The 22,151-nt window shown below is 48.3% G+C and overlaps 1 protein-coding gene across 2 annotated transcripts; it reads right to left on the reverse strand.

The window, feature by feature from the left end:
* Nucleotides 1–113: 113 nt before the first annotated feature.
* LOC100121477 (lysine-specific demethylase 6B) lies at nucleotides 114–21,989 on the reverse strand. 2 transcript variants are annotated; one of them, XM_001605040.6, is made up of 13 exons: nucleotides 21,614–21,989; nucleotides 7,201–7,444; nucleotides 6,941–7,074; nucleotides 6,695–6,860; nucleotides 6,144–6,526; nucleotides 5,191–5,245; nucleotides 4,746–5,078; nucleotides 4,525–4,666; nucleotides 3,917–4,305; nucleotides 3,733–3,843; nucleotides 3,532–3,609; nucleotides 2,178–2,660; nucleotides 114–1,855 (listed from the first exon to the last, which is right to left on the reverse strand). In XM_001605040.6, exons 1-13 carry the CDS (start codon nucleotides 21,649–21,651, stop codon nucleotides 1,724–1,726), a joined length of 2,688 nt encoding a protein of 895 aa, XP_001605090.2. In that variant the 5' UTR covers nucleotides 21,652–21,989; the 3' UTR covers nucleotides 114–1,723. The 2 variants fall into 2 exon arrangements, with proteins under 2 accessions (XP_001605090.2, XP_031778145.1); XM_031922285.2 differs by lacking the exon at nucleotides 2,178–2,660.
* Nucleotides 21,990–22,151: the final 162 nt, after the last annotated feature.

Below are 22,151 nucleotides of genomic sequence, written 5' to 3' on the forward strand. Positions count from 1 at the left end.
CGAGATCGAATGCAATATGAGATTATTCTGTTTTCTTAAATTAATTTTATTTCGATAGCAACTCGATGGGGCTCTCGAGGTATAACATAAAGAAATACAATCAAAGCTATATGTATGATTTTGTGCTTAATGGTTTTATTTATCCGTCTGCAACACGCCGTAGAGAGGAGCAGCCCCTCGGTTTACAGAGTATTTTTACTTTACTTACAATATAGTGTGGGTGTGAGAGTGTGCTTCAATAAATCCGTTATTTGCGATTATACAAATTCTACATTTACATAAAATTTTTGAATATACGCGCGAAAAGTGAAGCGACGACGCTCGCGCTTTGTTATTATTATTACTTGTTGCGACTGCTTTATTTTTCGCAGCCGCTCGTCGCTCCGATGCGCGTATACAAGCATTTTATCCGTTGGTAATATCGATTGATAATTATAATATTATTTTTCCCTATACGTATGATGTTTATAATATAAAAAGTCGAAGATACGTATATTTTTCTCATTTTTTTATCTTTAATAAATAATATATAAAAGGGGGACGCGTATGTATAAAGTATATGATATAATACAATGGATAATTGGGTATTGTGTGTATGTTAATGTATAAAAAGAGCCTTTGCTTAATACATATCCCACGGAGGAAAAATGCCCCACTGAACGGAGAGCCTATTCGCGCAATATATAGTATCAAAAGAAAAAATGTACAACACCTCGTATCAAACGCAAGAACTACTACAGTTATACTTTCACTCGTTTTTTACTTTGCTCATTCATCTACTATTTCCTCGGAAATTTTAACAGTTTTTTCTTCGTTCAAGGAAGCACTTTTATAAGTATATAGATTTTACAACGAGTCGTCGAAAACTGTTCTATAAAAAGAAGTCTATAAAAAATCGACGCGTTTTACGAAACCGAGAAATCAACCTTACACGCGATTGTTATATGCTTACATTATTTTTTAGCTTATGCCACCCCCCAGCGTGTCTCTTTTGACTTTGCATTATCTTGAGATAATAGCGACAAGTCGAGTAGTCTCTGCTCGCCAACTGAGTAAAATATTCACACGCGCATACATATTATAAGCTCTTTTTCGTCCATTATTTTAAAAAGCTTCCGATTAATAGTGTACACGCAATACATATTCGTTGTACGTTGCAATTCTCCGCTTCTCAGAAAAATACTACAAGCCACGTTTTTATAAAAAAAACAACAAGGATAATACAAATTTTTTTTTGTCTTCGAATTGGCAGTGTCTAGTGTATAAAGCTCTTATTCCCTCAACGCATAATATAATCGATCGGTTATACAATACAATACGTTGCTCAGTCGGCAGTCGGAGTACGACTCTCGCGCGTTTTTTTTGTTTCGTTATCTAGACCCTATAAGTATATACGGCGGAGCGTTTACAATAAGTACACACATGCACAGAAAAGTGTGTCTCGCTCGGGAAACACACTGACCCGTAAACTCTCTGTCACCGCACCCATACTTTCTACAGATTAACTTTTTGCAATCTTTTCAATTTTCAATTCATCATGTTGTAATTGTGAAGTTATATTACACGGTGTGTATAAGTTTCGCTATTTATACTTTACTCTTATAGAATATTCATGTCAATACTGTAACAATCGAGTCTGCCTTGCTTTTATTTCTTTTGTCTGATAAATCTTCTATATAGTCGTTATAGAATCTACAGCTTTATTTTAATATGATTGTTTCATTTATCGACTGCTCGGCTCAGTGTTCACTCGGATGGTGACCTTGTTGTTGAGCGAAGTGGCCAGGTTGTCGATGCCGTTCTCCTGCAGGATGTTGATGCTCTCTTCGGTGATCGCGTTCGGGATCTCGTTTTCCTATGAACAAATTTCGTTTTATTATAGTATTATTAGAGCCCGTACAGTGATTTCAGTATCAGTCCAATGCCGTGTGTCCCAGTGCAGAAAACCTTACCTGTCAGCTGTACCTATGTATTGCAAACTACAGTTTGTCTAAAGCTACCTCAACCAAATGCCAATCGACATTTTCTTACAAATCCTACTTGTCACCGCACACAAAATCAAAAAACCAAACTTCAAACAAACAAAAATAACTAAAACTAAATCTAAAACTAAAAAGAACGAGACCGGAGAGAGAAATTCACCCAGGAAAATAAAAAATCAACAGAACATAACTCACCCCCTCAGTCTTTTTTCTTAGGTTCGACCTCTGCAGCGTAGCGGCGAGCTCGTTGTGAAGTCTCGAGGCGACGCCGGTTTTACCATTGACAGTCGGCGTCGCCTCCTGACTGAGAAAACCAAGCCTCGAGGGCTGCTTCGAGTCGATCTCGTTATACGTGCCGATCCTTATGGCAACCTTGCTCACCGACTTTCCCGGGCCCGCTGCCGAGGTTATGGTCACGTTGGGTTTAGGTTTAGGTTTCGGTTTCAGCGTCATTGTCGTGACGTTTTTATTATTGATGGAGGTGAAATAGGTGGAAGGAGGTTTCGGCGGCACATCGGGGTCGATCTTGAACGACTCGATGCTCTGCATCTCGACTCGGTCGTCGTTATTGGTCTTGCTGACGTTTTTCAGGTTGTTCGTCCTAGTGAGGAGGTTAGGCGTGCTGACGGCCGGTTTGAGACTAGTGGCTGTCACGGGTTTCGCGCGTTTTTCCTCGTTCTGTAAAATCCGTCGGGAATTCCTTGATTTTTCGGGCTCTCAAGTGAGATAGAATTGAGTGCAGAGAACGACTGAATGAAAGTCGATGAAAGCGGAGAAAGAATGTGAAGGTATGGAGAGACAGTGGAGAAAAAAGCGAGTGCTGCGGCAGCAGGTAATTCATTTTTGTATCGCGATACTTTCGAATTCGTTTGAGCCGCCGTTTGATTAATCGCGTAATAAGCCGCATATAGGTGCAACAAGATTTGAAAGTCATGATGATGATGATGATGATGAGTGGGTTACCCAAATACCGTTTAGTATAAAAAGACTTGTATGGTATAATAGAGGAAAATAGACGCGTAAAGAGGAAAATCATCAGAAATAACTTTTACTTTATGCGTAATTCAAAATTTATACGTTCCTGTGGGAGATAATAATGAACGTCGCGTACACTGAACAAACAAGTAGTCGGAAAGATTGATGACTCGATCGCAGCAGCCGGGAAAAAAATCGCTCCGATCAAGATCGCGTCCGCGGCTGATTACACGGCTCGATAAAGCAACTAGTTTTATTGTGCGTACGTGTCTAGGAAGCTATAGGCCTGAATAATACAAGACGCGACGATTTGGTGTGGCTGAAAAATGAGATACACAGGAACGAGCTCGCGTTCGTTGAACTATAGTCCATGATAAATCATAAAAGTCAATTAAAAGAGTAAACAAAGGCGTATGAAAGTAATAACGTTTGTCAAATAAAAATACTCGAAAGTATAAGAAACAATCGGGTTGTAGCTGATTTGTAAGAAAATTTTTCAGATGATGATTTCGATTTCATGAAAGTAGATGCGTCCATGAGTGCAGATGAAGATCCTCCCCCGACAAAACTTTACCTGTTCCGGATTGTCCTGGTTGCGCTGCTGTGCGTTGCTGAACATCCTCTGATGGGCGCGTTTGAACTCCTCCATGAGCTGCGACAAAAAAGAATTTTAGAATATTCGCAGCGAGAGTATAAGCGAACAATGCTTCGTGTGCATAACGGTTCCGCTGTTATTTTCAAGCCCGTAGAATAATACAAACGCAAGTTCACCGACCTTGTCGTGCGTTACTTTCTGCTCCTGGTTCTGCGGAACCGCAGGCTTCCGGGCATCCGCCTGCTGTTTATCCCCCGAGGTTTCTGCCGTCGTTGCGTTATTCATGCTCCTCTGTGCATGGACAAAAAAGCGGATGAGTATCTTCCCTTTCATCGATTAAATAAAAAAGACCGAACAAGCTCACCTGTTTGGCCCGTCTCTCCAGCTCCTTGGTGATAGCGGTTCCCAGATCGATCGGCGGCGGCGGTGGCGGTGGTGGCACGGGTTTGGCTCCTCCGGTACCCGTGGGTGGGCCACTGGGTGCCTTGATGCTCGTCTGCACGGTGGCGACTCTCGGAGGCTCGGGTGTCGGCAGCTTGGTCGCCGCTGCGGCAGCGATGGAGCTGGCGAAGGCCTGAGCCGGATGGTTCTGTTCACAGGACGACGAGGTCGACAGCGAGGACGAGGTCGAGGCTCCGCAATCCTTGCCGCCGCAAGAGGACTCGAGGCTGGACTCGGTCTCCGTCGAACCCGTCGAGCCCATCGACATCGTGCTGCCCATCTGCATGCCCATCGCGTTCATCGGCTTCGTTTCTAGAGAGAGAGACGTATTCATAAGTGGTATAAATTGAATTAGTGCGTATGATGGGTAAATGACACGGTGCGTGAGATCTCGTAATTGCGACGTTTCTCCGGGATATTAGCCCGCGCGGTGTATTATAGGATAAGAGTAGTACAGTGTATAGAAAGCGTGAGAGTCGCGAGAAAAAGAAACCGAGACGATCATTATGTTAGAGGGAATATAATAATTACCCGCTGGCCACTTGTAGGGCATAGCCGGAGGCATGGACGGAGGCGCCGGCGGACAGGGCTGATGAACCTCGACCGTGGTGACCGTTTTCTTGTCCAGCTGTCTCTGCGAGCCCATCGCGCTGCCGGTGTCCGCTTGGCCGTCCTGCGTGCGATCGATCATCGTAATGAAATAAAATTCCCTCTACGCGTTCTCTCTAATTAAAACCGATCGCTCGGCGCACCTTGATGAAGATATCGTCGACGGTAGTCGGCTCGTACTCTCGAATGCCGTGTTCCCGCCTGTACTCGGCTCTGCGATCGATCTCGTCCCTCGGATTCGCGTCGAAGTCGTGACACTCGTAGTCCTTCGGCGCGACGGGGTCGTACAGAGGCTCCTCGTCCAGCTCGCTCGCGTCGTCGTAGAGGCTTCGCATCATCAGCGGCGCTCTCGGCATCGAGCCCGAGCCTCGTCTCACGTGCTGCTGGTGCTGCGGTGGTCCTCCGTAGGTCTGGCTCGGCTGCTGGTTTATCCGGATGATCGTCGTGTTGTTGGCTTTGCGCGTCCACTCCTGCGACTGTGATGGAAGTCATTTTTTGATTTACTTATACACGTATGTATTTTGAAAGGAAACGCGAGTGTATATGCACAATGGAAAGTGCATAACAATGCGTGGTTGCGCAACGAACCTGTTCCATGTGGCCCCAATCCGATGGACCCGAGCCGCTGGCCGGACAGCAGTTTCTGGAAAAAATAAGAGACCAAAACAAACGGGTAAAAATCTCGCTCTTGCGTAATCTAATAAATCTCGGGCGAGCGTCTCCCGGAGAGCCCATCCTTTTGCGCAACGATTTCGGGTCTAAGAAAGCGATGCTTTCTAAAAAAAAAATAGCGAGCAGCGATTTAATTGCCGGCGAGAGAACGAGATCTCGGGCGTTTTGGAGAAAACAAGAGCTCGCGTGTGTGATATTACTGTCGTTTCCAGAGGATACACTTTCACCGAGAAGGACGATGCGCTGTGTTATTGTCGCCCTTGAAATTAATAGTCTAGTCGAAAAGCGACTCTTTTTCAATCTATCGCGATGCATTAATCAGCTTTTCTCGTTCTCACACCAGACAGAAGATTGAGCTTCGCGCGAGAGACGGATGACGGCTCTATTAGGCGCGATAATGAAAGGCCGGCAGCATCGCGGAGCGTTTATGTAACGAACGAAATGAAGATGATGCGCGCGTCGCGGTAATCCCTCATCTTTTCTCTTACGCTTTTATTTTTTAATAACGAACTTTCTCGGCTCTGCGCCTCTCAGAGAGCCCGAGGTGATCTACGCGTGCGCGAGACGACTAATGTCTTCTGTGTGTATTGTACAAAAGGACTGCGCGGAGTGTGTGTTTTTTAAAGTCATTACGTGCGATATTGCAGCGGCGGAGAGAGAGAGAGAGATGGATAGATAAGGAAAATCGAGTGTCAATCAAAGGAGTAATAACTGCGCTGGTTCTATGCGAGCACCGCGACATTCAGCTTTCACTTTCGGTGTATCGAGTGCAATGTTGCAGAGTATCGCGTTTTCGTATACGAGCTCAGCGAATTTACAGAGCGGTGTCAACCACATTAACCAAATTAAAGCTGTTCTTCAAATCTCACCGCCCGTTACGATTGCACTGGGACATCATGATCTGCCTGTGCTGGGGGGAGGCCGACATCTGCATCTGCATAGGCGGGGGCGGCGGAGGCGTAGGACTGGGTCCGACGAGGCTGGAGCTTTCGCTGTCGTAGCCGCTGGAGCCGCGCATCCACAGCTGTTCCGGACAGTCGTAGACGTGGTTGTTGCTGCCGCTGCTGCCGCTACTGCTGCTGCCGCTGCTGACGATGGGTCGGTTCACGATCAGGTCGAGGATGGCCGAGTTGCGCATCACCTCGATCGCTCGCTCGAAGGGCAGATCCGTCAGGCTCTGTCCGTTGCACCAGAGGATTATGTCCCCGGCTTTCAGACCCGCAGCTCGCGCTGGACCTCCTTCTCTCGTGCCCTGGTTTGGTGCGGAGAAGTTCTGATTAGTTTGCTCTAATACTCTAGCGAGGTTCTCAACTTTGGACTGAGCGTAGGTGACAAGGCGAGGCGACTTATCGCGGCCAATTAAAAGTTTAAAAATAAAAGTCGGTACGAGGTGAAACGATAGGAGCGCGTGATAATATACCTGAACGGTGAGGCCGGGTACGAGTCCCTTGCAGACGCCGCAGCCGAGCCTGCCCTTCTCGCCGACGAGGACTCGGATCCTGATCTCGTTGCTGACGGCGTCGCCGTACTGGAGTTGCTGCTGCTGCTGCTGCACCATGTGCCACGTCACTGGGTCGTTCGGATTGCTGCGTTCGGGAGAGCAGAAGCGTTTATTATTTTAGGTCTGTGAAATGGAACTTCGAGCTATGTGTGTGTCTATACTGACTCTTTGACTGGTATCATTCCAACGCTGCGGATCTTGAGGACCAGCACCTGCTGGTTCTTCGCCAGGAGAGCCACCTCCTGGTGCACGGCGTCCTCGACCGGGTAGCCGTTCACGCGGAGGATTTGATCACCGACCTATAGTAGAGAGCGAAAAATGTATAATAAATCTTCCTCGAAACAAACAGCCTCCTCTCAATCATAAAACCGCCGCGCCGCGAGAGGGGGGGCAAAAAGCTCGAACAAAGCAAAGAGAGCACTCACCCTGAGTCCATTGCGGTGCGCCTCGCCGCCGGGCACGACGTCGCTCACGTAAAATCCGGCTCCGTATTCCCGGCCGCCTCTGAGCGAGAAGCCAAAGCCTGCGGCGCCTCGTCGGCGAAGCTTGACGTTGCGGGTGACGCCGATCACGGCCATGCGGCCGCCGCCGCCACCACCAGTCGTGGCTGTGTTGCCGTTGGCAGGACTCGAGGACATCGTCCCTGACGTTGAGCCGCCCCCGCCAGCCCTGTGCGTGAGGAGTTGGAGAGTGAAGGTTTGGATTAATTCTGTTATGCTACAAATACTCTGTGATGTGTGTTTGTAAAATATGAGTTTTTGGATGCAATGTTTCCCTGGAAACATGACCTCGAGGCTTATTGCGAGAAGCGAAAGTGGGTGTATTAAAATGACACGATGACCAATAAGAATACCCTGCTCTAACACATTGAAAAAAATAATCCTTATATCTCGCGATCTCGCACTTTTACGAATTTATAAGCGCTAATATCGGCCGCAATGCATAAACTGCGTAATTACACATGAAATTACACACTCCGATTTTCACAGAAAACTGCAAATTTCTCTCCCATCGTCCTTTATTTATCATCGCTTATTTTTCCCCGATAATTTCCGTTCCACAGCGAAAGTCCGTCTAAGCATACATAAATGCCACGAGAGAGCACTCCGACGCAGTGCGGAGAAAGACTACTTTTTCCACCCTGGAAAAGTACCTCTACAGGCACACGAGAAAAAAATCCTCCGAATCCTAGAAAATAGAAAAAGAAAACCGCACAGCTACAACCACTTCTCACAAACAGCTCCTCTCCGAGAAGCTCAAGAAAGATAGAGTCTACGCGATAATCATACCAAACACGTCGCGAGAGAGAGAGAGAAAATGGCACTGGCTCTACTTGCCTCGGCGAGAGGAACACGTCGGTCATTAGAAAATAGCGCGTTAACGGTGCACCGAGAGAGAGAGAGAGAGAGAGAGAGAGAGAGAGAGAGAGAGAGAGAGAGAGAGAGAGAGAACGAGCGAAGAAAAACACTCGCGGAGCTCGAGATGCGCGCTGCGTTACGAAATCGCGCGCTCCACTATACGTGCATTGTTATACCATGTGTAATATGCACACACGGCGTTACGCTCGCGCAACAAGAGAGGAAGGTAAGTTTGATTTATAGGAGCCGCGAAATTGACTCGTTTTACGCTTCTTTTTTTTTTCTCTGCGCCGGGTAAAAGTTAGCAGCGCACGTGTGTGCAGTGCCGCGCGCAAGGTCGCGGAGACGAGTTATTGGAGAGTTCAACCTGCTTTACGGGCGGGTAATTTATATCTCGCGCGCTGAGCTCGCGGAGTCGTAAACGCTGACGACTATGCTTATACGCGCGTATACGTAGGTGCGCGGTGCGCGTTTACGATGAGTCTGGGATTTCAGGCGCGAGTATATAGGATGGTAACCCAGATTTCCTTGTATGCGTGCTTTCGTAGCTAAAAGGAACATTATTTTTTCTTCAATTTTTTTATAGATTTAATCGACGTGGGTTGGTTATCGAAGGTACGAATATGAAGCCTACTGTTCACGTAAGCCGCACATACAGTGTGTAAAACATATACCCTCGCGAGTATCACTCAACAGTAAATCAAAGCCCTTATTTTCCCAGGGCGCGGAGAGGTGTCAGAGGGGCAAAAAGCGACGCATAAACAATCGCTCATTTGCCTTCCATCTCGTATCCGCATATCCACCCACTAATATGCATACATACAACCGAGAGGGCGCGAATTCCTCCGCGACGCTCTCGCTTCAAATTATTTACGGCCGTAAAGACGTCCGAAAAGAGAGCCGAGACAAAGGATTGCATTTCTGCTGCCGATGCCGCAGAAACGACTACTTACATACCTATATATATAGCTATACCTATACACACGTATATGTATACAGAAGTAGGAGAGATTCCGAGGAGCAGCGAGAGAGAGAGAGAGATAGCGCGAGGCTACTGTACCGTTACGCGGCTGCAGCCTTCGATTCGATCCGTCTATATCCCCGAGAGATGTATCCTATCCACGTGTATACACACAGTCAGCCGCTTACGAGCTATTCCAAAGCTAATCCTCTCGTTGTTACGAGCATCTTGTAGCGCAAAAAAGAAGAGCCAAGCAGCGTATAATGTATATATGAACGTATAATTGATATAGAGAGACGACGACGAGGGCTTTAATTACGTATATACACAGCTATATCGTGTCGGCGACATTTTCGCTTCCTCATCGCTCGAATTTCGCGTGCGCTAATCGTCTAATTACCTGTATACTCCGCTATCTGATTACGCTTTCGAGGAAGTATAGCATATACAGCGCGTTTGCGTCAGGTGTATACTCGTACCTATATATATGTATAACAACAGCGATAACACGGACACACGTATGTAGCGATTCCCGTTTGCGAAAAAAAAAAAAATTCTTTCGAAAGTTACGCATCGATCTTTCGGATTCTCCCCACGAAGTAGTCGCGAGCAGAGCCGTTATCGCTCGCTCTCGACACCTGTACGCATGCATTATTCGAAACGCGACTCGCGAGAGAGACTCTCCGTTACGTTACACGATGTGTATAACACTCGCCGCGTTTACGCAAGTCGAATTACAAAATGTGCTGCCGTTGCGAGGGAGGATATGCGGAGACTCTTTTATCGTCGGCTCTATAAATGTTATAACCGTTTATCTCGGAGAATCCGGAGAAAAGCGCGTAGAGAGAGAGAGAGAGAGAGAGAGGGAGACTGTATACGCCGATAAAAGCGCGATTCCGTTTTAACGGCTCACGTGTATCAGTACGTGGATATAGAGCGCGAGAGGCGGTCTAGAAACGCGGCGGGCGCGCCTCTTGTCGAATATTTTTGCCGTCACGATTTCTTGCGGCCGATATACCGCGTGCACATATACGCGGCTCCGAACGGAGAGAGATTTAAGTATTCGACCTTATCCCGCGGCTACTATATACCACATACCATATACCATACGCTATTCCAATCATTCAATTTCATCGCATACATGCTTCATTGTAATATAGTGGAATTTGGAAAATATACATATAGGTATACCAGAAATTCAAAATTTTCGTCGCGCGCCTATACATCAGGGTCAGTCAGCTGCCGGAGAGCGATGCTGCATCGTCCGAAGCGCGAAAGTGAATTTCGAGAGGCGTAACGTTATGACCCGGTTTCGGGATACAACAACGGCGGCTGCGGCAGCGGAAGTGCCGGTGAATCAATCCGCTGGGGGACACGGGATAGCTTTGTGTTATAGACACGCGGCTAGCGGAAAGTTATTCGGGAAGAATGACCGGCTGCGATGCAGAAAAAAGAGGAAGTGCTTGATTACTAATTAATAAACTGTATAGTATGCTGCAGCTAGTGGCAATCAATTTACCTATAGGATACACGTCCTTTTTATTGGCTTTGCAAGCGCAGATCATCGAGTGGAAAACTCGTTCGAGGCTCTTTTTGTGCGCCGGGGTACATTACGGATAATAAGTACATTGTATACGGCTCCGCACATAACGATCGAGATTAGAGGATATAGCTAACGAGAAAAATTACGGGGAGTTTGGCTAACAGGCCGTTTTTTTTCTTCTACCATATACGTACACATTCCATATACTCTGGCTTAATGGACCGGTAAAATTATCCTCGCGTAAATAGGCACTTTCGATGCACAGCAGAAATCGCATCTCAACGCATCTCGCGCCGATGTTTTCCCTTTCGGCTAAATCCGAGGCGCAAAATGACCGACTACCACCTTTCCTTTCTCTCTCGTAAAATCGAGACAGCCGGGCGCGCGTACATAAACTTTACGCATTACGTCGTTGCGCGAAGCGTATAGGATACACATTGTGTCGCGCGGGGAAACTGCGGGAACGAGGAAGTGTGTGCGCGGGTATTATAGTACGTTGTACACCGCGCGAGAGAGGTGCGTAACGTGGAAATCGGGAAATTAGCGTAAAGTGCTTTACGCGCGTTTTGCACAACACAACGTTTTTCGGCGCTCGTTAATATCTCTCTCTCTCCCCCCCCCTCTCTCTCTCTCGCTGAGAGAAATAAACGCGCGGCGTCGATCTCGCAATAACAAACAATATACAGTGTGTAACCTCTCTCGGCGATCGCGTGTTTACAATGCGCCTGTGGTGCGGACGCTAATAAAAATTACGCAAGTTTTTCTCGACACCGATCGATCGATCGATGAGTTATCACCCCGACTCCTTCCGCGTGTGCATTGTTATCCTCCAGCTCGTAAAACATCGTCTCCAGAAAAGCGAGGACCGTGAAAACGTTCTCTCTCTCTGCAGAAACGAAAGCAGCAGAGATCGGTATGTGTATACGCTGGTGCCGGGGGGTCATTATACGTCTTTATTTTTGCCGATCGCGCATTTCTTGCTCGAGAGAGAGTGAAAAAGGGGCAAGAGCGATAAAGTTAATAAGCGCAGGAGGTGCGGATGTCTACGCGCTTACTTTTACTCCAGATCGTTATGTATAGAGATCGGGAGAAATTTGATCGACGCGTGGGGGCGGTTTCACTTTTCGCGGAAAATCGGATGTGGTATGTATAGGTAGACAAGGTTTCAGTGTGTGTAAGATCGGTATATATCTACGGCGCGGGTCACTACGGGGGGAGAGAGACGTCGACGTCGACGCGTAAAAAGGAAAGAAACAACGACGCGGAGTCGAGCGTGACGCCGATTAGAAATCGAGGACCGATTATCTGCCGATTTCGTTTGGCGCCCAACACAATGAACCGTGTACGTCTTTCATCTCTTTCCGTTGTAACGTGATCGTATAGGTGTACTAAAATACTGCAGCCGACGTTTGTTTTTACGTAAAAGAGACGACAGGCCGCCAGTTTCAAAGATTAAGAGCCCTGTTATACGAGGCTAATTCGGGCAGATATGTAATACACACATAACGTTGATGCACACAATAAAGTCTGCATAAAGCGCGACGCGATTTCATTAGCGCGCTTTACGACGCATTGTGCGCTGCTATGCACATACCTGCCGTCGTGGTCCGATCTCGATTCCGAGCGACGTCGTTTTATTTTTATGGGTTAATTGCCGAGCACTTTATGCGCAGGAAAGAAACTTAAACGCATCGCTTTTATAACACACGTGTGTGGCGTCGATGGTACCCCGAGATACTCTCGAGCAAATTACAGTCTCTCGTCGAGAGAAAGAAAGAGAAGAAGCCGGAAGGTATACAATATTGCATCGGCTGTGCGCTTTTTCGGCGAAAAAATTCACGAGAGTTAACGTTAATGGACCTGTTCTATTGCTAAAAGTGTGCTGAAGCAGCAGCGGCTCCGGTCAAAAGTCGTCCTCTCCAGGTGCGCAGCGGCGGCGGTGGCGACGACCTCAAGGCCGATGCAGCATCCTCCATACACATGTATACTCGTGGAATATCAGAGAAGAGAGAGAGAGATGCCCGAGCGCGTGTTGGCGCGCCAACGCAATGTGTGTCAGCGGGTCAGTGACTCGCTCCCCTCGAGCTATAACACAACGACGACGAAGACGACGGAGCCGCCGTGCGTTTTCTCGGCCGAACGGAGAGCCGGCGCCGATTCGAACGGAACCGCCTGCTGTTTATCGCTCTTAACTCTTATATGCCTTATTATACCTGAACGAAGCAGGTTTAGCATACCGTGAACGAATATTCCATACAGGCTCTGTTTTTGGGAAAATCGTCGAGTGTACGGTAAGAGACTCCATTTTCGCGTTTCCGGCTGCGCCGCTTCTTTGCACGCAAGTCGAACGAGGAAACTCGCACGACGAGCGAGACGCGCTCCATTAGAAATCGCGTTATACGCACACAGCACTGCGTCGGCTCTCACTCGCGCGTCCTTTTGCGTCGTCGTGTGCAAAAAGTACACACAGAGTGAGATAGACAGAAGAAGAGCTGCGTAATTAAAGACTGGCTTCTTTTTCTCCCATATACGCGAGAGTTCATAGCGAGAAAAGCGGCCGTTGAACTATATAGTTTGTTTTGCAGTAGCGACGAAATCGTTATTATGCTCGCGATTTTGGCACCGAGTCTGCGGTTCATTCATACAAGCGGGACGTGAGAGTATCCTCTCCGAGAGATCGATCGTAAACGGAGTCGTTAAAAGTGGACGATGTTATCCTCTCCTCTCGACTCTCGGATATATGAATGAGAGGAGACGATGAGATCCGCGCAGTCACCGCCGGTAATTCGCCTCGTTTATAACTCCTCGAGTCGAGTCGCATCATCGGTGTATATAATTTTCACGCTTTTCTCCCTTGTATTTTCACGGATGATGCTCTCTCTTTCACTCTTTCTTCATCCAATTTATATGCGTGCACAGTCTGCTATTAGAACTTGTATATAACCGCAAAATCGCTCTTGCGCCACTGTACTTTCGCGCTTTTTCTATGCGCCCATACGCGCATATCGATGTTCAGCCCAGCACATAGTCCCATAATTCAACGGCAGTCCTAATTCCAAGCCGAAACGCACTTATAAATTACGAGCTCTCGCACGCAATAAAGAAAAAGAGAAGCCGGCGGGCCACACCTGCTCTCGCTCGAGAGATGCCGAACAAATGGAAATAGAGAGTCGAGGATTTTCAGAGAACGAGAGAAATCGAACCTACATTCGCTCGCTTGTCGTTGGCTGAGAGGAGAAAAAAGTTGCTGCAGTGCGGATAGATGCGGATGGGCGTAAAAAACCAGTCGTTTCTCGCTGTCTCTGGACGATATATTTTCGAGAGTGAGCGAGGCTAGCTTGCGTTTTAATTTTTGGGTTATATATTGCGCCGTCACACATTGTGGTGTTGTCTAAGGGGACAACTGCATTATTTATACACGATATATAAATTTCAAATCGTTCTCGGCCTGCATTTCTGCGTATGAATTATTGATATAGGGCACAGCGATACGCACGCAATGAAAATATAATATCCTTTGCTCTTATCTCCGCCGCGAACAGGCGAAAAAATTGGAAAATCGAGATCTAATGATAGCCAGAGTCCGAAATTCGTCGCGGTCGAAATTACGAGCTCGTTTAGAGCGCATTATGTACGCGCGCGAGCGCGTAAAACGAGTTCCCCTGGATTATAATTGCAGCTGAGAGAACGTTACAACACACGAGAGTAGAGTAGAGAGCGACTGGTTATGATCTCCAGCTCGTGCACCACACCGCAGCGGTAGAATTTGGAAATTGTTATAAGACAAGACTATTTTCACGACAGCGAGTGTACTCCCGGAGGAATTTTGAATTATACTCCACGTTAGAATTTTTAAGAGGATACAATAATTGAATTTACCCACACAGGTGTATACCGATTCGCAACCGATTCCCACGAGAGCGAATATCTGTCGCTGCGAGGAAAACGCGCCGAAAACCTCGCCCCCTCGTATGAACGAGTAAAAAAGGAAGCATAACCACCGCGAACTCGTATATAACGCATTTGCATAAGCTGGTACAGCGTGTAAAACAAACAAAGCGGCGCAATTAACATAAAGCATTATCCGAATCGAGAGAGAGAGAGAGAAAGAGTTCTCCGCTGCGCATTGCGTAACGATCTCTCTCTTCTCTCCGATGCATATACCTACACATAACACTCGATCTTTCGCTCTCTTCTCTCGTATAAGTTCAGTGTGAAATCCCCGCCCGGGTTCCCCTTTCACCTGTTTTTCCCTCCCACTATATGTATATACTGCGCAGGTATCTCTCTCGTCGATTTTCGCGCTTCTTCATCGAGCCGTACATCACGTGTGTGTTGAATTCATGGGAAAAGGTCAGGGAAAAAATCGGCGCGTCGGAAGGAAATCGAAGACGTGAGTCGGCTCTCGCTCGTCCGGTGTAATTACCAGTTGGGGGCGTTTGCTCGGGAGAGATGAGCCGCTGAAGATTAAGCCGGCCCTTCGACTCTCCTGTGTCCAGATTTTTACGGAGCCGTGTATACTTCGGCGAGGAAGAAGAAGTTATGACTTGTGTGTGTGTGTGTGTGTGTGTGTACACCTACCCCCAGAGAGGCTTTTATATACAACCTGTGAGAAAGTGCAGGATAGTTTATTGATACCGCAGAGAGGGACGAATTCGAGAGACGTTTTCCGTCGACGGAAAAAAGTAAGCGTCATGCGCGAGTCATAAGAGTCACGCCTCGGTTTGTTCAACGAGCAGGAAAATGACGAAAAATTTTCGCAGTCGGAGGGGAACGATTGCGCAAGAGACGACTAGACGTGACTCTTTTCTCACGCACACACGTATGGCTTTCGTCATTAATTTCGCTAAAATCCCGAGGCGATCTGTGCTGCCTTTGAACTTTCTGGGATTAATTAGTTTTGCATTTCGCAACGAGCGACGTCTCAACGATTATCATTATTATTATTATGCATGTCGATCCCGGGGTGCGTATTTATTTTGTGTACACGTATACCCGAGGCGATGGGTTGATAGATTCGCGTGTGTTAGTGGGTGACTTACGTAACGTTTTTGCGAGTGTAAATTCAGCTGTGGAAACGTGTATTCGGAGAAAATTATCGTTCGACTCAAGTGCTATACCTATACGCGCGGCTGTGCAGAGGGAGAAAGAGCAATTATTCTAATTTACGGTGAAAACTCTGCGCGCGCGTAGGAATGCGGCCGTCCTCAAAACCGATAGCCCCTTTCTCTCACTCTCTTATTTCACGCGCATATAATCACCAGCCAAAACGGGACGTCTCTAAAAAATATATCTCGAAGTGTACGTGCGCATCGCAGCAGGTATATGTAAACACAGGAAATTAAGGCGTTTGCACAACGTCTCTCTTTTCGGCGCAGACCAAATACACACAATCTCTCTCTCTCTCTCTCTCTCTCTTTCTCTCTCTCTCTCTCTCTCTCTCTCTCTCTCTCGCGCGCGCGCGAGGAGTGACGCAACGAAGGACGATCGCGCGCGTCTCATCGGCCAAATGTACGTATATACATATATCTATGTATGACTTGCAACATTCCGCGCTGCACTTGTGCCCCTCTGAGAAACTTCTCTCGTTCTCTATTATATGCCTTTGCTAAAACTAAAATTTCTCGCTGCGAAGGTCTGCAAAAGGATGTGAGGTGAGTCAGAGAGAGAGAGAGAGAGAGAGAGAGAGAGGGAACTGGTCTTTATCGATTTCGCCGCTGCTGCACGTCGCCGCGAGGGGAGGACCCTGTGTGTATTTCAAATTTACTCTTCTCTATACAACGTATACACTATATAGAGAAGTTTCTATGGTAACGCTTCGCTTTGAAATTTTAAGAGGTGCGAATGACGTATACAGGTATATAACGAGGCTGTTGCTCCCTACTCTTATCAGAAGGATTCAATGTCGGTCGCGCGGATGTGGGATCCGAGTGTATCCTGTGCGTGTGTACTTTTGTGTACTTTTGCGGCTGCTATAACACAATATGTACAACACAGAGGCGCGTGTGATGCATTATTGACGACACTTTCGAGAGGCAGAGCGGAAAAAAGGAGTCGGGATATTACGTTGCTGTTGCCGGGGTTCGCACGGACGCGAGAAAATCCATTTCGAAACTCATGCAGCGCTCTTTCTCTCTCTTCGCGCTTTATTTGATGTTTTAATCCTCTAATAAGGCGTTGTTTCATGCGCGCGCGCGTGTGTAGGGTGTCTTTCGAAACGTCCACGCATTATTACGCGAGAAAAGAGCTATGTTTTCGTCTCTGCGTTTCCATTTATACTCGCAAGTTTTGCAATAAGCGATAAATCAAAATCGACGGCTTCCTTTATCATCTCGCTCCTATATAATTCACGGAAGCGCGTGACGACGAACTTTCACCCTGCACACACTGAGAGATGCGCATCGATCGCGGAAGTGTATTAACGGTTAATCCATATGCACGTTTTCGACCCGACTCGATCTCCTGCGCTTTGCAGTCAGTCAGTCAATCCATCCGATTTTTCCGCCGCGCGCGGAAAAGTGCGTATAACTGTGTGTACCGGTATACACCGATACCGATCTCTCCGTCACTGGATATATCGCGAGTCGAAGTTGAAATATACTTTTCGCGATCCGGTTTCAAGGCCAGTTTCAACAAGAGCCGAGAGGACAGTTATCCGGATTTTTCCCGGGCCCGTCAATCATCCCGCATAGTAATATCCGATATCCTTAGACGAGTACATAGGCGAACTTTCCCGAATGTATAACAAGCAGCGAAGGCTTTTGACAGCGGAATAACACACACAGAGAAACTCCCGTGTGTCGTCGTATTGTGCGTTATGACTCCATTGTAATTACTCCCGTAATGAGAAATCGCGAACTGGATCTCGTTTCCCGCGGCCTATGCACCTGCACAGAGTCCGTTAATTATCGCCGCCCCGGTGCTCTATACCCCGTTGCAGCAGTAGAAAACACAACGCGCACAACACGGAGAGCGATCTGTCCGTTCCCATTATCGCAGACAACACACGTGCGCCTCTTTCGCGCCTTGTACGTGTCTTTTTCTCTCCGCGAGAGTCTCTCTCTCTCTCTCTCATTTTCGACCAATCGCGCCGTACGTATGTATATAGGCAAATGCTCGCACGTACGCGATCTCCGTTATATGCTTCAGCTGATGTGTACGTGCGTCGGGAGAGAAAAATGTGTAATGCCGAGGGGGAAGAAAAAAATCGAGAAGGATTGGATTTTTAATGACTGACGCTGGCGAAATCGGTTTACGACCTTTGAGGCTGCACACAAAGGCTCTTCTATGACTACACGCGCGCTGCGTTCCCGATTATTATTGTTTTCACTTTCTGCGCTGCGCGTCTACCGAACAAGTGCGCAACCTTTGCCTCGAGAGAGAGACGGGGGATATCCCGATCTCAATGTTACAGAGGCATAGGGAGAGAGAGAGAGAGAGAGAGAGAGAGAGAGAGAGATCGGTATGCACCGAAATCGGCTAGAAAGTACAGAGCGCATATAGTGATCGGTATATACTCCACTCGCGCGAGCGAGTCGAAAGAATAACCACTGCACGCGGAGAGTCGTAAACTCTCTCGCAAGAGTTTAGCGCTGCTCGCGCGCGCACATGCACTACACTTTGTCGCTCGCGCTCTCGAAAAGAATAGGCCCTCTCTCACGGGACAATTAGCCGCGCCATTACCTGCCTCCGCGAGGCTATTGCGGCGACCGGCCGTTTTTGCAAGTTTATCCTTTCCCTTCTCTATGCACCTCTTATTTTCGGGGCGGCTATTGTCTTCGGGGTCCGCGAGTATGTGTGTAAAAATTCAATTGTCGAATCGGACTCTCGTACGAGCATTATACCTGCGTCCCGCCGCGGAGCTGCTTCTAGGAAAAAGAGAAAGTACACACGCGGCGGTCGGCCCTTGATGGGCCCTGCGATGCTGCGCGTATGTAATGACGGTTCATCACATCGAGTGCGCGCGTCATGCATTAAACATCGCGCGGCTCTCGATAGCGCAGAGGAGAATCCGGGCCAAGAGGCGTTTGGCCCACTTATCGCCAGGAGAGAGAGAGAGAGAGAGAGAGAGAGAGAGAGAGAGAGAGAGTGATGTGCTCTCGACGACGACGAAAATCTCAGCGGCGGCAAAAAATAAATCGAATACCAGCTCATAGTAGCTAGAAGAAGAAGCTGAAGAGGTTTCCGGCCGATCGGTATACACAGAGAGAGAGAGAGAGAGAGAGAGAGAGAGAGAGAGAGAGAGAGAGAGAGAGAGAGAGAGAGAGAGAGAGAGAGAGAGAGAGAGAGGGAGATGAAGCCGCCGACGAATTTACGAGCCTGCAGATTTTTACGAGCCTCGCTGCGTAGTTTCGATGATGAATTATTATCTCTCGCCGCAGCAGAGATCGTCGGAAAACGCTGCGAAGCTGCGCAACGGACGTGAAGAAACTTTGCTTGCGAAACGCGCATTTGAATGGAATCGATATTATATATTTACGCTGTACTCTCCCGAGGGAGGGTTATAGTGCGCGTAATGAGAAACGTGCGTTTATTACGTGTGACTACGGGAGACGCGACATTATTACCCTCACAATTAAAAAAAGTCATTATCGCGAGAAGGGGCCAGCCGAGGAAAAGCCAATCTCCGCACAATGCGTTTTGCGCGCCTCGACCCTCCTTCCTTCCAGGTATCTATAGAATATTATGGTTTTCCAGTCGATATTGCCGAACCGCGCTTAAAAACCGGAGAGAGAGAGAGAGAGAGAGAGAGAGAGAGAGAGAGAGAGAGAGAGAGAAACATGATACCGCTGCAGTTGCGAAATTCGATGATAAGTGTCGTCGTTTCGAGCAAAATATTCGCGCTAGGCTAGCTGCGGTCGCGAGCTTTATTACGTATACACTGCAGACCAGAGATTTTCCTTCCGCGTATATTTATGCTGAATTATTCCAAGCGGTAGTCGGCTACTTCCTGGAAGCACACAGGACAGCGATGCTAATACCGAACAATGCGTATGCGGGAGACTTTATACACAGCGATGTATACGTAGCATTGTGTGCATCAGGGAGGAGGCGTTGTCCTCCGCGACATTTTCGAAAACACGGCGGTTCGGAGAAAAAAGCAGCTATACGGCAGCTTTAAAAGAGTCAAGCTCGCGCATGCGTAGGCTGTAGCCTAGACCCTAGAAGCCGAGTTTGCCCGGCTCGTCGACACTCGACTCGGCGGCGCCCTCGTCGAGAGAGAACAATACACACGGCAGCGGCAGCTTCTCTCTCTCTCTCTCTCTCTCTCTCTCTTTCTCTCTCTCTGGGGAAGAAACTGGGTGAAGCACCCGCGCGCGCCCGGATCTACGTAAGGGGGATCGTCTATATGTGTGTCTGTTCGCGCGAAGAGCTTTCTTCTCGCGGAGAGATTTTTAACGATGCAGCCGTTGCTGACGTGATGATTTAATAGAGGAGGTGTAGATACGAGCAGCGCGCACCTGACTAATCCGTTTTGAAAAACACAGCGCGTGAGTCCTTCCTTTATCCTCTCTCTGATGTGAAAACATGCGTATTTTATCCGCGCGGATGTATCCGCTCTGAATCACCGCGACGTGACGCGCGGAAGTCGAAATTCCTATATAGATAAAACTCGTCGTCGATGATTACTCTCCTCTGCCAAGACGAAAATACAGGGGAGTATCTCTCTCCGCTGCGCTCTGGCAACTTTTCCGCGAATCGATATTCGCATTACAGCATTGCGCCACACGTACACGCCATCCCGAAACCGGGGGTATCATCGCCGATCGCCTTATCTCTCTCACTCTCTCTCTCTCTCTCTCTCTCTCTCTCTCTCTCTCTCTCTCTGTTCGTTCCGCGTCTGCGACCGCTTGGTATTATCGTGCAAATACTCCCGGTTGACGGAAGCGTCCATTGTGTCGGAAAAAAATCGTCCTCGTCGAAAGGAAAACGCGACCGATAGTTGTACCCTGTAGACAGAGCGAGAGAGCCGTATAGATATACAGGTGTGTGTGTGTGTGTGTGTATACGTGTAATAACACGCCGGAGAGTAGGGAGCCGATGGTATAGCGCGCGCGAGCGAGCGGTCAATGGCTGCCGGCACGCCAGGTTCAAGGAAAAACCGGGCCGGCTACTTCTCTACGCCGCAGCGCATACGACTCTCGCTCGGATCTGCTTGGCTGCACCTTCGCTGCAGCAGCTTCTTCTTCTCCTGCTCGCTCTGTGTGTTTTTTTCGCGCGCGGACGACGACGCCGCGTTTCCCTTTATTTTCCGAAAAACAAAGGCGCCCAGCTGCGGATGTGCTCGGCGAGCTCTCGCACGCGTGATATTCGATGATTATGAAAATGCAAGACGACGAGGAGATATTTTCCATCCATACGCGGTGTATATGGGTGTATACATGTGCTATAGCGGCTGCTGGCGCGGGCGTGCGCGCGTATCGATCGGCGCCGGGGCATGAGGGAGTAGCCGGCCGCCGTCGTCGTCAGTTCTCTCTTTCTCTCTCTCTCTCTCTCTGTACCTATATAGCTGCGAGCTGCAACGGCGTAGTCACACTGACCCTGCACAGCCGGCTCTCGCACACACAGTGTCAACGAACGCTCCGACACGCACATGAATTACTCAAAACGCGATTTTCCAAAGAGCCGACTTTTTCCACCCTCCCGACTCTCGCCTTTGTCTCCGTAGCTGAAAGACACTAGTGTAGCGCATGGAGCAGGGCCTGACTCTTTAATATGTTGGTTAGTGGGGCTGATGACTTTCGCGATATACAACGTGGAGGAGAGAGCATTGGAAAATGGCGATAGGCGACGAGGGGGTCTCGACCCCCCCCTCCCTTAATGCCAACGCTGCTACAACTGCTATGACAACCCCTCCGTCGTCGGAAAAAATTCGGGGGGCCGAATGTGTGCGAGTGTATCGATCAAACTGTGTTCGTATAAACCCGGTGTGTTTTTTGTTCTGTCCGCGATAGTAACAACGATAAGACACCTACCGGTGCACGTAGGCCGCGGTGGACATGTTGCTATCCATAGGGTGGTTCCATATATCCTCTTTACTCTCTTTCCTTTACAGCCGCCTCTCCGCGCGATTCCGTCACTTGAACACTCCACACCAACGACGATAATAATCAATTTCTTCCTTCGTTACACAAGTCACTCGACGACGTACCGGAAACGTGTATGCAGCTCGTTCGTGCAGTACACACACACGTGAGGGAAATGCAGTGGGTATACACGACGGAAGCGCGAAAACGTTGTTCGCGGTTCGGAACCTTAGGCCAGACTGACTATGCTTTCTCTCCTGCTCGCGGCTTCATGGGAGAGAGCGGGAGGGAGGGGGGTATCGCCGCGGCGGCGCGCACCTTCGTTTTCTGGATGCGGCTTTCCGCGTGAACCTGCATATATACATGCGCAGATAGAGGGGGACCCGACGTGCCGTCTGTTCGCTCTCGGACGATGCACACATGGTATATTATTGTTCGAACGGACACGGTAGAGGATACGCCGTAGGATAATTACACGTGAGCGTAT

Source organism: Nasonia vitripennis, chromosome 1, assembly GCF_009193385.2.
Source record: "Nasonia vitripennis strain AsymCx chromosome 1, Nvit_psr_1.1, whole genome shotgun sequence".
NCBI lineage: Eukaryota > Metazoa > Arthropoda > Insecta > Hymenoptera > Pteromalidae > Nasonia > Nasonia vitripennis.